This window comes from Ailuropoda melanoleuca, chromosome 2, assembly GCF_002007445.2.
Source record: "Ailuropoda melanoleuca isolate Jingjing chromosome 2, ASM200744v2, whole genome shotgun sequence".
In the NCBI taxonomy this organism is placed as follows: domain Eukaryota; kingdom Metazoa; phylum Chordata; class Mammalia; order Carnivora; family Ursidae; genus Ailuropoda; species Ailuropoda melanoleuca.
In genome coordinates, this window is record NC_048219.1 from 183,926,745 (window position 1) to 183,941,384 (window position 14,640).

Genomic DNA, 14,640 nt, shown 5'->3' on the forward strand with positions numbered 1-14,640 from the left:
GAAGACGGCCACTGAGGGGTCCCGATCCCGGCCTTTTAATGCGTAACAATGCTATCAACAAACAGCTACTTAATCAATATTTGGCCAGAGCTGCTGAAAACTTCCTTTTCAGATTTTAATTCCTAGTTGTAAAACAATCCCTGAGCAGCCAGTGAGATAAGGCATTAAACTGACTGCTTAATTGTCTGTTAGTGTCGCCTTAGTTATATATGTCCATTCTTAATGGTTCCTTAATCTTTATTTACCCGCATAAATAAATTACCTGTCTAGAACCCCACCGAAATGAACCTTCTCTGTCCCCAGCCCTGGACAAACTCTCTCTCTCTCTGTTTGTTGCTGCTGTTGCGACTTTTAATTTTCGTTGGCTATTTGCTTGTGTATGATTTAAACATTTAACCTTATGGTTAGGAAGGATTTCGTCTTCCAAAATATATTTGTTCGTGTATATTGCAACTGGGTTCAGTGGCAACGCTCCTATTCACCTGATTGATTTCCACATAGCCCACGCTCCTGAACCGGGGCGCACTTGCTGGTTCCGCCTCACCGCCCCGGTGGGTTTTATTGCGAAGCCCTGGGGACTCTTAAATGACCCTTCAGTAATTATTACGCACTTGAAGCCCCTACGTCCCCGTTCCGGTGCTATCAACAATCAAATCAAGCCCCAAAATAAACATACGATTTCAAGCATTAATTAGAAAATCTGCATGTTTTCAATAAGGCTAGAAAGTAAGCATACAGCAGCCAACCAAACAAGCAAAAAAGAAAAACCTACAAGACCCATAATCTGGTGTTTTGCTTTTCTTTCTTTCTTTCTTTCTTTCTTTCTTTCTTTCTTTCTTTCTTTCTTTCTTTCTTTCTTTTCTTTCTTTTTCACCATCCCAACAGAAAAATCACTACGTCCCTGAAAACAACGCAGTGTGGTGTTTTAATTTGATTCAGGTTCCGATATTTCCAATACACTTTTAAATGGGTGCTCTTTCCTTGTTAAATATCATAAAGGCTTCAGAAAACATAAAATTCACTCAAAAGACTAGAGGCGACATTGGGGTCAAATTTGGGATTCTGACAAATGGACTTGGAGAGTGGGCTGTCCACTTTAATAAAGGTTCCGATGCCACAAACCTAAGATCTTATACCCCATCATTTCAGTCTGTGGGAAAGTTCCTCCCCCGCCTCCCCCGCTTTGCCTCGCGCCAAAATGTCCTTCCCTGCTAAGTCGGGGAGAAGAAACGGCCTTCCGTTCTTTCGACTTCTGTACCCCCGTTAATGATAAAGTGCTCTTTTCATGATTCCATTGGAAATGAAATATTTCAAAGGCCTTTAAAACTTCTCTGCGTTTTTAATTGCTTTCTCTTACGCCCCTGAAAACTTGACGTCGTCCTAGTTATTTCAGAAAAGCTCGCAAGTTTACAAACAAAACGGGACTTTTGTCACTTTTACTTTCTCAAATAAAAATAAATAGACCTGCTTTTCATAAATGTCAAATAGGAAGGAGAGATACGAACGGAGCATAAGCCCGAATCGACCTATGCTTGGGGTCTCTTAGCCTAATCTTTGAAATTGTTGCAAACCTCCCACGCTCACTAGTGATTTTTAAAGGCGGAAAGCAAAATCCTATGAAAGTGTATCTCCAGCTCCAATCAAAACATCAATTGGGCAATCTGGCCTCTCTCCCCCTGCACTCCCGAGCTGCCACTTCAAAGCCGCGGCAACAAGTCAGTAATTGTAACGTTGCATCTAAATATTTAAGCGAGAGTCTTGCCGTCGCGTGTCCCATTTACAGTCCTCATCTGTCCTCTAATTCCATTACGGCACAAAGCAAAAATGTTTCCCAAAACTCACAAACAGGAAAAGCGTCACCCTGCTGGAGGACGAGGAGGAGGAGGACGCCGAGGAGGAGGAGGACGAGGAGGAGGAGCAAGAGATGAAGGAGCAGTTTCTATTGATTAGTCACTGCTTTTGTGTTAAGGGCTTTCTTTAAAATAAGAAAAAAAAAATGGGGGGAGGTTGCAGAAATTTCACTAATGTGAGCCTCAGGCAAGAGAGAAAAAAAAAGGAGAAGAAGGGGGGGAGGCGGGCTGTGTCTAGATGAAAGTGAGAAGGACATAAAGGAGGCAATTGAGTCGGCTGCGGCCCGGCGAGCTAAGCTTCGAGCCGGCCTGAGCGCAGGGGAGGGGGCGGCGCGGCGCTTTGGCGCAGGGCGCAGGAGTGGGGGCCGACCCATTGTGGCGGCGCCCGCGGGCCCGCTCGGCCGCGCTGGGGGAGGAACAGAGGCGCCCATTGAGTGGCCGCAGCGGAGGCTGTGCCCACGGCCCCCGATGCTGCGACCGAGGCTTGGCTCCTCCGACTGCGCCTGTTCGATCTCGGTGTTGGCCGGAGGGCCGGGACCAGGCGCGGCGGGGGTGGGGGGGGGGGGCGGTATTGTCCCCGGCCTCCCAACCTTCTCACTCCGCCCTAGCAAAGAAACTGCACGGATGGACCCAGGAGGGGTGCTCAGCGTCTAGCGAGAGCCAGGACGCCAGGGCCTGAGCGCACCGGGTCTGCACGCTGAGCGGCTCTTGGACTGGGCAAGGGACAAGGGAAAGTAGAGAAGGTAAAAGGGGTCACCTAGTTGAAAGGCCAAACACTGGAGGGAAAAACGAGAGCAGCTCTGATGTCTTTCAGGGTGCCTCTCTTCCTGCGTCTTGGCGTCTGACAAGCAGAAAGATGTCCCCTGGAAAGCCAATCTCAACACCCCAAGGTGACCCCAAGGAAGCGGGAACCTCCAGAGTGAGCGCGTTGCCCTTCAGGGCACCCAAAAGGTCCTTTTTTGGCCAGCCTTCTCCCTGTTGGCCAGGGAGCTCAGGTCGCTTTATCAACATTCATTCTATTTTACAAGCGGGGCAGCCAGTGACTTTTGGTACCCAAACCACAGAGGTAATTTTTTTGAGGTTTCTAGACTTCCCTTGAAACTACACTTCACTCTGTCCTTTCTCTGTGCCCCTCTTGCCCTCCAGGGCTTATCTGGAAAAGGAGCTAGAGCCGCTAAAGAGAGAGGACACTGCATCTTCTCTGACAACCCCAAATTAAATTAGGCTTCAGCCTCCACCAAGTGTGTGTGTTTTGAACGGTACAGCCACCGCTGGGGAGAATACTCTGATTTTAAAAATGGTAGCAATTGCCCTTGAATGGCAGCTGGCCCAGCTAGACGGCCCAAAAGACTAGAAACATTTTGTAGGTGAAATAGCCACTTTTTCCACGCTGGAGAGTCCATAAAACTTCCTGGCGCAGCAGCTATTGGAGCTCATTGAATAATTCATCCCTCATTGCAAGCCCATAATGTCTATTCTCGGCCCTTTGTGGAGCTGTTTTCTCTTCTTTTCTCCTTGAATTATAAAAAGGTTGCCTTCCTTTGTTCACATCAAGCTGCTGCGAGCTAGAGCTTTGTCTGGGCCGAGCTAAAGTGTGAGTTTCAATGGACTCTCCAGGCTTTGTCTCCCAAGTTCATCTCCAAGTGTAGATTGTGTAGAGAAGGCCTTCTTTGTAAAAGCTGGAAAAGTTGTACAAATGTTTGACCAGCTCATTTGGGGCGTTTTGTCTCCTGGGCCTTGGTTGCCTGTGCTGCGAGGGAGCGGCCGGTCTGCCGCCGGTGCCTCCAGCAACAAGTAGCAAAGCCGTGCTACCCCCACCCTGCTTCCTGAGCCTCTCCCGATAGCTCTGGGCTTCTTGCCCCTCTGCCCACACCGGCCTGTAGGGTTTGGGATTGGCTGGTTTCTCTCCTTCCTCCCTCCCCAGTACCTCTCTGCTGCATCTAAGCCTGGAATAAAAGCCGGGGTGTCTCCTCAGAGACTAGAGCAAAAAAGCACCCCTCCCAAAGGAGGGGCTTAGGCTAAGACTCTGGGAGTCCCCTGCTTTTAAGGAAAGCAACAGCCTATGTATCTCCCTGCCCAGCCTGCCGTGGTTTTAGGTGTCTTTTCCTGATTGCCCGTGTGTCCCAGAACATCGACACTTCTGTTGATCCCTGAAATCAACTGTTCGGGTTTGTCACATCTAACTCTAAGTGTCTCAAAGTTGTATACGGAGTTTACATTGGTTTGTAAAGCTGCTGCCAGCCACCTGGGTTGGGCAGTGAAAGCAAAAGAAGTGATCAGCTTTCCACCCACAGTCCTACTCTGGAGGCCACCTGCTGAGGGTACAGACCCAGCTGGTCACAGTGAGTGTCCCAAGCCCACCTGGAGAGCCGCCTGCCCTTCCAGGGCAAGTCAAAACTCAACTCAACCCACCAAAGTCCTGGGCCCTGAAGTGGCAACTCAAGGCGTTGTCAGGGACGCCAGGCACCTCCCCACCCTCTGCGACTTTGAAAAGGTGTGACCATCCCCAAGGCCAAAACTGCTGAGTGGAAAACTGCTGCAAGGATCCCTTTCTGGTTCAACTTCCACGGGTAGGCTTTCCTTACGGGGAGAGGGGGCACCTTTAAGATTCTCCAGACCATGTGTGGCAGGTATAAGGGAACTAGGCTGCACTTCGGGCTCCAAAGGAAAGACTTTCTCTTGATGATGACAAGTCACAGCCAACAAGGAGCAGGTGGCCTGCACCTTTGGGTGGAGACAGGGTGCCAACACTGTGGCCCCAAGAACCCACAACTTCGGCTGACTTTCCTTCCTAGACACACACAGAAATCAAAGCCCCATGGCATTTGAAAACCAATGTAAAGCACAAAACAACCAACTTACATATATGTATGTACGATGTATTATGTATGTATTTATAAGGCAGTGAATGCGGTGCAATTCTGGGGCCCACTGCCCCAAAGACTTGTGAGTTCTTCTCTCCCCTCCCCTCCTCTAATAATGGGAACCTCTCTGGAGATCTGGGCCTTTCCTTAGGACGCAAAAGTTCCTTCAACCTCCGGAGGCTCACAGACTGTCCCCAGCCCCTCAAGCGCTCCGAGACGCTCGGTCTCGTACACTGAGGGCAAGAGGGTTGCCCTGCACCAAACCGCAGTTTGAAGTTCTAGACTCCGAGGGGCTGAGGCTAGTGCAGAAGAAAGACTTACAAAGTAGAAAAAGAAAGAGAAGAGATTTTTGTTTTAATTTCAAGTGCGTCTCTGGTCTTTCACTTCCATGCTCTTCGCTGAGTGCAGTGGATACTAGCGAGGAGGGACAGGCCGGCGACGTCAGAGCGCGAGTGTCCCCGAGGTGCGGGCCCTGAGCGCACCGCCCAAGCGCGCCGCCGCTTACCTCGTTCGCTCAGGATGCCATCGATGCTGTGTTTCGCCTTCTTCTCGCTCTCCTCGGCCTCCTTCCTGTCCAGGTCAGCGTCCTCCTCTTCGCCTTTCCCGAATTTACTCCTCAAGATGCGGCTGATGGAACTCACTGGAGGCGGGAGGAGTGTGGGAGCGCAGACGGCTGAGCCTTGCCAAGCCGTGCAGGAAGGAACCCATGAACCCCCAACCCGGACCCTAGAGCGGCTGCCCTGCACAACTCGCCTGTCTCCTCCTGCATCTTGGGGCATCCTCGACCTTCTACAACCCCCACACCCTCCCACACCAACCCCCCACCCTTCCCCACAATCCGCACCTCCGAGTTAGACCCGGGACTAGGAACTGCCGCCTCTGTCCCTCTCGTCCCGGCGGGAAGCATCTCCCTTTTTCACTCTACGGACGGGGCTGTAGGTCTCCAATCTAAGAGAATTCTCCCGCCAGCCCACCCAGCATCCCTTACCACCACCTGGGTATTGGGCCTCCGCGGTTCGCGTTAAGGAAGGAAGAACCGCTGCGGACCCGTCCCCTGCAATTCAACTTTTTTTTTTTTTGAGGCTAAAAAGGGTTTAAATTTCAACTGCAGAATCGTTTCCTATTGTAAAAAATCAAAAGAAAATGCACTCTCCCCCATTTATTTTTTCCAGATTCCAGTCTGGTAAACAAATCCATACTCCGAAATATCTCGTTCTCGCAGGAGGGAAAGGGAGTTTCTTTTTAATTAAAAACAAACTCTCCCGCGCGCCCTCGCGCTCGCCCCTGCGTTCGCCCCTCTTCTCCCTCCGCCTGCCCCCCGGCTGCCGGGGGAGCCGGATGGTCCCTGGGACTCTCGGGAAAAATCCGGGCCGTTGCCGAAGCCTCCCCTCCTTCGCGGACAAGGCAAAGCCTCGGCTGGCGCAGCCCCATCTCCCTTCGTTGGGGTTACCAAAACATTTGTTTCTCTTTAAAAGGGAACATCAATATTAATAAACGCCTGGCCTCCGCCTCGCGTTTCCTGCCTTTCCCTCCTCGACAGAAATCCTCTTTGGGGAGCCCTTGGCGGTCTCTCAACCCGAGGACCAGCAGCTCAGCCCCCTCTCGGTAAAACACCACGAGCGCGTCTGGCTCGTGAATATTTCAGGGCCCTGGGAGGGGCTGCCTCCCGATCGCCCAGATCGATCTTCGGGGTGATTGTGGCTCGGATGACCCGCCCGGGGAATAGCGTCTAAGGGCCGCGCGTCAGGGAGACGTTAATGGGCCTGGTACCTGAGGGCACAGTGTTTCGATCACAGACAGCGTCCTTAAGTAATTTGTCTCGAATTTCCCAGCTGAACATGCCCGGGTTCTCTCTTTTGTATTCCTCAATTTTCTTCTCCACGTCAGGCGTTGTCACCTGCTTTAAGAGAACAGGCAGGCAGGCGTTGGTACCCAGTGCTCTGGGCCAAATGCGGTGGCCCTACCGCCTTCAGGCCCCTCGGGATGCTCCTTCCTGCATCCCCTGGGGAGGCCTCCCGTCAGCAAAAGGACCCCAACTCTCTGACGAAGTTTACTTTTAGGAAGGGGTAGAAGCGAGATCGACCCATCTCTGGGGACCCTCTTCCTCCCTAGTTCAGCTTGGACAATCAGGATAAATAAAGAATTATAACGTCTTGGGATGGGGAGGAGGGTGGACTTTCTGATCCCTGAAAATACAGTCAACTCCTTACACAGAAACAACATGAAAATGAAACTAAAAAGGGGAATGTTTGAAAGAGAAGCAAAAAAATCAAGTTAGACCTGCAACTTGTACCTCTCACAAAAAAAGCACAAGATTTTAGCTAAACTGAAGTACGGAATGAAAGGCAAAATCTGATTATATAGGTTTTAAAAAATTAATCAGAGTGGATAACAAATATAGATAATTTGAGAGACTAGCTCTTTTTTCCCCCAATAAAAGTAGTTTCCAGAGATTCTTGGAGAGGTTGCAAGGGGACCTGGGGCGGGGGGAGGATGGGGACCAGTGTGTTTGGAAGTCTTCAGTTTACTAGAACCCTCCTTTTGATTTTGCCCTGTGGCAACTAGAAAATTATATTGGATTTCCCCCACATCCAGAAGAAAAGACAGACCCTGTGTAATCCCCTCCCACAGAGCCTTAGCCAGTGTGACTCTTTCATTTTTTAAAAGGAACCAAAATAATTTGAGGATAGTACCAAACTGCTTTTTAAACGCCAAGTCATCTGCTCATTACAAAGAAAACAAATCACCCTAGCTTTTGACTCCCTGAAGACAATTTGGACTGGAGGGGATTGGGGAGAGAAGGTGGGAGAGAAACCATTAGAGAATCAAAAGCGGCTCCTTCAATTAGGTTTGGCAAGGGCAGTGCAGTGGGTGGGAGTTGGGAAGACTCTTGGGGAAGAAACAAGCAACAGGTGGGCACATACAGCAGCACGCTTTAGGTGTGTGCCTATTAAAATAATTCGATGAGTATTCTAGGGTTCCGGCACATTTTTTAAAGTGCTGTATCTCCTTTGCAAAAAGACTAGAGTTTCCCCTTAACATTTACGGAGGAGGAGCAGCCCAGGCAGCACAGACACACACACACCCCATAGGCCCCTTCCCAGTCTTGAAAAATAACTCCTTGGAGAGCCCCAGATGACAGTCCTTGGCCCCTGCCCCATCTTCCCTAACCCAGGAGACCACAGGCCCGGAGGCCTCCAGGGCCAGGCCCCCACGCTCACCTTGGGCTTGCTGCCGCCAATGGCCCCAGGACGGATGGAACCTGTCTCCTGGTACCTGCACAGGATCTTAGAGACGCAGCCGTGGGACACACGCAACTGGCGGGAGATGACGCAGGGCCGGATTCCGTGGTGGGCCATCTCCACGATCTTGTGGCGGATGTGGTTGGGTAGCGGCCTGCCGTTGATAAATACGCCACCAAGCTGGTTGACACGGCCCTGGCCGAGGGGAGTGGACACTGGGAGCAGAAGGCAAAAAGGGAGGCAAAGGGAAAGTCATTGCAGGAGAACAGAGAGCAGCCAGAAAACTGAGTCCACCTCATTTCGCACTCTTTTGGACAATTGGCATGTTACAGCCACAGCACTGAAACTGCTCGACATCCGGCTGCCAGCCCCAGACCCTTTTCCAATCACATCTGTTCAAATTATTAAGCAATTCCGGGGCACAAAATCTTGTGTGAAGGGAACAAGAAGGGCAAAATTACTTGCCCCAGAGAAACTGTCTTCCTTTTGGGCCTGGAGAAAGTGGCAACTTTGAGGGTGGGGGAGACCCTGTGGCTAGTATCTTGAGGTTTGCTCAAGAAACAGTGTCCTGGCAGAGAGAAAAGTTTACCCAGATGTGGGACTTCTGGATCTCCACTCATACCAAACCCCGCTCAATTGGAACCATCCCTTTTTAAGGGACTTGGAGGAATTGACAGCCTTGGGATTTTTGGCTAAGAGTGCGGCAGCCAAAGGTCAAAGAGCGTCCACCAAAGAGGCCTCAGGTGGCAGCGTGTGTCACCTGTTACACCTTGGGACAGAGACGACAGCCAGGTCTGCTCACAAACCCCTTCACCTCCATCCATGCTCTGGGTATGACATTCAACTCTAGACCCAGCCTGAAGGGCCGGCGGGCTGGATAGGCATCCCTTTCCGGTGCTCCAACCTCGCAAACTATCCAGAAGGGCTCGGGCTTGCAAGTCTCCCTGCCTTGGGAGTCCCTTCTGGATGACTGAAAGGCAGTTCCCCAGAAGGGCTCTGGAAACTTCGGGATGCCACTTGAGATGAATGGAACTCTAATTAATTAATACTAAAAATTCCAAGCACGATGCCATGGAGTGTCTGCCACTACACTTTGCAGTGGCAAGAAAATTCTTTCGGAACTAACAAGAGCTTAGCAAATATGGGCACAGCCGGGACAATTTTGAGATGCCTCGGGATGGACAAAATGTGGAGAAGTTGCTTTCTGGGTGCTCAGGAACTGGTTCATCCCTTTCCTACCACGGCATTTCCAAAACAGCAGAAGAAAGAGGACCGGCCTGGAGCAGGCCTGGCCGCCAGGCTCCCCCAGGGTTTGCAGAAAGAACTGCGCTCTGTTTGCAGGGAGAAAATCGAGTGGAGATCTCGCCCGGACTGTTACCTCCTGCGGTAGGGGTGCCCAGGCAATCGGGTCCCTAGGCACTCTGAAGAAGCTGGTGGAGACCCTGGGTAGATGGAGCAGCCCGGCTACGGCCCTGGGCTCCGGGCGGCGCTGAGGCCCTCCCTTACCTTCCAGAGGGAAGCCGCTGCGCGGGTAGTTCTGCCCCGGGCCCGGCCGCATCATCCTGGGCACAGCTCCGGCCAGCGTGGTCATCCTGGGGGCAGCTTCGCTTGGAAATTATATCCAGGTGAAGGCGAAATGGAAAGGCAAGCGCGGCGCTGGCGACCCTTGGAAACTCCCCGGAGCGTGGAAAGCCCCTCCCCAAAAAGGCTGGAGAGAGAGGGAGGGACGCGGGGAGGAGAACTGCTCGCTCCTAGCCCTGAGCGAGGCTCGAGAAGGAACCGGGGAAGGGGGCGGGCAGGGAGGCCCAGAGTCCAGGATCGAGAGCCCAGGGCGGAAAAGTTTCGTGCGAGTCTGAGCAAGTAGCCCTGAGGCTGGGGGCGCTGGGGAGGGGGCTCCGAGCGCCGCGACGAGCCAGGGAGGGGGGTGGGGGCGGGAGCGCGGCCGGCCTGAGTCTCCTCCCGTCGTGACACCGAGTGCGGGGATCCGGGCTCGGGAGCATTTATTAGTTCTTTCACCCAAAGCTTGGTCAGGAGCCCTGAGCTGCGATTGGCCGACGGGGAGACCGTCCCGGGTGGCGGAGACACGCGCTGATTGGGCGACAGCGGCCACTTTCTCTTCCCATCCGCGGCAGTGCCAAGGCCTTGGCCGGCCCGGAGAGGGACCCACGCTGCGCCCCTTCCCCGGAAGAGAAGCGCAGACCCGTGGACACCGGGAGAGAGAGCCCGAGGGAGACGGCAGCTGCCGAGAGAAGAGGACTCCCTATTTCTCTGTCTCACTCTACGTGAATCACTCTCTCCCTGACTTTCTACTTCTTTTGTCTCTGTCTCTCTTGGTGTATCTCTGTGTGTCTTTCTCAGTCTCTGACTCTATTTCTCTCATCCCGTCTCCTTGTCTATGTCTCTATTTTTCTACCTGTGACTACTTCCTCTCTCATTTTTCTTGGTTTACTACCACGGGAGGGGGCGCAATTCCAATAAGAAGGCATCGGGAGCCCCTGACATGCGTTGCCTTCCTTCCTCTGGCCAATGCCCCTTTGGCCTAGGTTTGTTATAGGGGTCCTCCCGGTGGGGTTCCTCCCAGGAGGAGTCCAGGGTGTGCTGATAAGTTCTTTTGTCTTCTCCGTCTGGGAGCAGGAGTAGTGTGAAGCTTGGGCAGCCATGGGGAGGCCCTAGGACTCGCGAGTTGAAGTCTGGGGAGGGGAGGGAGAGGAAAACTGTCTCTGTTTGATTGAAAAACTCACTCTGGGAAGCAGCAGCTCTAAATCTCGAGGTATAGATTCCCAACGCGGCCGGAGATGTGTCTATATGTTAAAGTTTTGCCCGGCTGCAGCGTTTGTTCTCAGGAATTTATTATGGTATTCAGACTAAACTGCTGGAAAAATAAAAGGAGCGAAGTCTTGGCTAGGAGCTGAAGTGTCCCCAGCAGGATATGACGCCAGGAGTGTTGTAAAGACTGTCTGTCCTTAGAGAAGGTACCATTGTGCATAGCCTTTTATTTATAACTTGGTAAGTGCCAGCGAACTCGCCTCCTTTACACCCCCGAGTGCCAGCCCCGCGCTCTGCACTGCGCTTTATTCGCTCGAGTCTATTCAGGGACTGTCACTCCGGGACTGCGAGGTATTCAGGGCCTTAATCAATCAAAAGGATGAGAATCGGGCAGGTTTTTCCCTTTGAAATAAAGGAAACAATGACTTCTGGGCTTCAAGTTCCCCCTTTTCCTTTTACAATTTTTGAAATTTTCCTGCTCCCGAGTTCTCCACCCCTCTCTTTCTCACTCTCTTTTTCTCGGTTTCCCATCCCCCAACTCCTTTGACAGTTTTTACGTGAACTCGGCCCCCAACCCCACTTCCCCACCCCCTAATTAAGGCAAACACAGAAGGGAAGATGGCGGGGGTGGGGGTGGCGGGAAGCGTATATCTGCTCAGCCCTCCGGGAGTTGGCCCTTTAAAAATCCACTAGCAAGTGGGAAAAGCAGGCAGCTTTCCGCTGGGCTGCAACATTAAAAGGTTCGACTGACCTCTGGAGCAGCCGAGACAGGCCTCTGGAAAAACGGGAAAAGTCTGGACATCTCCTCATCCACCCAAGAGGGGAGGGCCCACGTGCATTCTCAGTACAAAGGAGAGACGCTGCTTAGGATGAAGCCCTCTTTAACCTGATTTTACGTAAAATGACTCAATTTGTCAAGGGGAAAACTTTCTCATTTCCTTTCTGGAAACTTGTCTGTGTCCTGGTTTCCTAAGCCACTTCTCAGGGATTGCATCTCGGGAGCTAGAATTTTTTCAAGTTTTCCGTCTTCAGAAGGTTGAGTGGAGCGGAGAGGGCATTTTCTAGGATCAGCGGTAGTTGGGAGAGGGAGGGACCCAAAGTGTATTTTCAGAGGGCACATGCAGACTCAACTCGCCGCTGAAAGGAACCCAGGAACACCCAGGACTGAGTCTCACTTGTTTCTGAGCCGGGGGCTCGGTCTCCAAACCCTGGAAGCAGTGACTCGGCGCTCTCCTCCCCAAAGCTGCCAGATCCGGGAAGGGACGCGCTTGCCGCAGACTCGTTCTCCCGGGTTGCGCGTCCTGCCACCGTGAGCGGCAGGGCCAGGGAGATCCCGGAATGGAAGTACTGCGGCTTGAATTGGATCTGAAGTACCCATGCGAGCCAGTCCAGTATGAGCATCCATAAACCGACCATCACTTGCTATAAAAATGTTCAAATAGATACCACAAGTGTGTGTGTGTGTGTGTGTGTGTGTGTGTGTGTGTGTGTGTGTGTGGCTTGGGGGCCGGCAGCTCCAGGGTCTCTCCTTCTCGGCCTTTTCCCTGCCGGAGCGCTCTGAGGTTCTTCTGTAGCCAGAGATCAGCTCGGCCCCTCTCCAGCCGGGCGGCGGTCAGAGGACCCCAGAGACCCAGGGCAGGGTGAGAGGGCACCCTCGGTCTCCCCGCGCTGGGCCAGTAGGGCTGCGGGGCCGCTTTGGATCTAAAGCCCTCGGGAGTCCAAGTTCCCTGAACTTGGTAACCCTGAAGTCCGGCCCCGGAAGGCCAGGACAGCGATGTTGGCTGAGGCTCTCGGGCCACCTGAAGCTAAACCAGACCAGGCCCAGAGCCGGAGGCTGGACAGAGTCGAGTGCAACAGGTCGTGCGAGAGGGCGGGGTGCTTCCCGGTGTTCCAGATTGGTTTTGAAAACGAACCCCGGTTCTACACTTCAGCCACTCCTTCCCTATCTCCGAAGCTTGTGCCTCCCCTTCTCTCCGGAAGGAGAAGCTACCCCCGCCCCCGCTCCCCAGAGCAGGAAGGGAGACTCCACCCAGGTCCCTTCCCCTGTCCCGGGCCTGTGAGTCAAGTCTCCCTACCGAATCTGGGCACGATATGGCCGCTAATTAACAAAGGAGGGGTCCCCCAGTGGGGCTTGGAAGGCAAGCGCCCGAGCCCTGCAGCCCTGAACACGGGTCTGGGAGGCAGCATCATTTCCCCAGGCTGACAAATTACCCAGAAAGCAGGCAGAAGAGTCTCTTCTACGGTTTCAAAAATGAACATTGTGTTCATCCGCGCTATCTGTGCACGTGCAAAACGACTGAAGCCTTGAGCGCAATCGTCAGATAATTGGGAGAGGGGGCGGAATAATTTGCCGGAGCCTTCTCCTCTCCCAGAGTTTCAGAGGAACTTCAGGTGAAATAGACAACCGGGGGCCTGTTCAACCCCGGGGCGAGCGTGGCCCATTCACTTAAAGGTTCTTCGGCTGCCGGGTTTGGATGGGTGGGTGGACAGTCCAACCGCTGTTGAGTGGCGTCTGCTTGGGCCTCGGGACGCCCTTCCGCCCTAGTGGACCCAGACATGAGCCTTTCACGGTCCATGGACTTCTTGTGGCCTCTAAGAGGTGACCTCATTTCTAGCCAGACACAGGCCTTAAGAGGAAATTATGATCTATGTAAAATAATATCCCTGACTTGCGGGGGTGGGGGGAGCTCTGCCACGCAGGCCGCTTTTGCCCCAACCGGAGAGCCTGGCGTAGTAGCCCCTCGAAGACGCGTCTACCGGCTCGCGGGGTCCCAGACATTGCTCTGTGGTTTGAGCAAAAACACCATGAAGCCCTCAATTCTGCAGAAAGGCTGCTCCGCGTTCACGCGAAGGAAATCAAAGGACCGAGTCCTTGACCACGCGCTTCTTGGCCGGATGCGATGATACCGGATTGGTGAATGCTTGGGTTAAACCCGCGGCCCAGCGCAGCGCCAGGCGAAGCGACCTTCATTAGGCCCCCCACAGTTGTTTGTCAAAAGCTTTGGCGCCGCTATTCTCCCCACTGGAAAATCTGCCGGGATGAGGTCGGATTTAGGGACTGGACGGGGATCTGGGCGCCACACTGAAATGTGTGGGCTAGCCCCAGTGATTTTGCCCCTGCGTGTCCCTACGGTGCCCCTGGAGCTGGGGGAGTGGTCTAAGGACGTGTGAGCGGGTTCTCAATAAAGAACATATGGTTTGTGGGACGAAAAGAAGGAAAACGAGGAAAGGAAAAGGAAGAGAGGGGAAGAAGAGAGATGGAAAAGAAAAAAACAATTTAAAGGGCAGCGAGGGAGGGAGAGAATGAATCTCATGGCAAATTGTCTCCTACAGACATTTGTTTGGCTCTGCAAAAATTATTTTTATGCAAATAAGGAAGACAAGATGCCAGAGCCCAATTCTCGCGGGGGGAAAAAAGCGTCTTGTAAAAAAATTAGAAAAAGTCCTCTCTAATCTTCAAAAATGCTCTGCCCAACTCAGTGAGAGTCCACTGGGGGTGGAGAGATCTGAAGTTTAGAAGGGATTCGACAACTGCTTTGCTTGTGAGAATGCAGGGTGTGTGCCTTTGGGGAAGGGTGTCCAGTGTTTGCCTGGGGGTAAGGATCGAGGGGTCTTGCCGAGGCATTGTCCGGTGTTGGGGGCAGCCCGGGCCTTGGAGAAGAGGCAGGGGATCTGAGGTGGGGGCGGGAGTAGAGCTGGAGAACGTTGATAGGAGTGCTGGGGGAGACGGGAGGGTCTGTTGGATTTCTTTGACGTCTGGAGCAAAAAGCTAGGCAAATGACCACTCCAGGAACTCCTGCCCCAGCGTGTTTGGAGGCACGTTAGGACGAAAAGAGCCCTAACTGGGTTCCACTCTCGAAGACTTGAGTGGGAGATGAGGTGGGGGAGGGGAGAGGAGTAGATGAGGTGGGGGAAAGC

At 52.9% G+C, this 14,640-nt stretch overlaps 1 protein-coding gene across 1 annotated transcript in view; it reads right to left on the minus strand.

The window, feature by feature from the left end:
- The window catches only part of PAX3 (paired box 3), a 103,321-nt gene extending 93,548 nt beyond the window's left edge, over positions 1-9,773 (minus strand). The window contains exons 1-4 of the mRNA XM_019805888.2: positions 9,463-9,773; positions 7,936-8,171; positions 6,485-6,614; positions 5,220-5,354 (exon numbers count right to left, since the gene is read on the minus strand). Coding sequence (XP_019661447.2) covers positions 5,220-5,354; positions 6,485-6,614; positions 7,936-8,171; positions 9,463-9,547 — 586 coding nt within the window. The 5' untranslated portion in view covers positions 9,548-9,773. The remainder of the gene's footprint in view (positions 1-5,219; positions 5,355-6,484; positions 6,615-7,935; positions 8,172-9,462) is intronic.
- Positions 9,774-14,640: the final 4,867 nt, after the last annotated feature.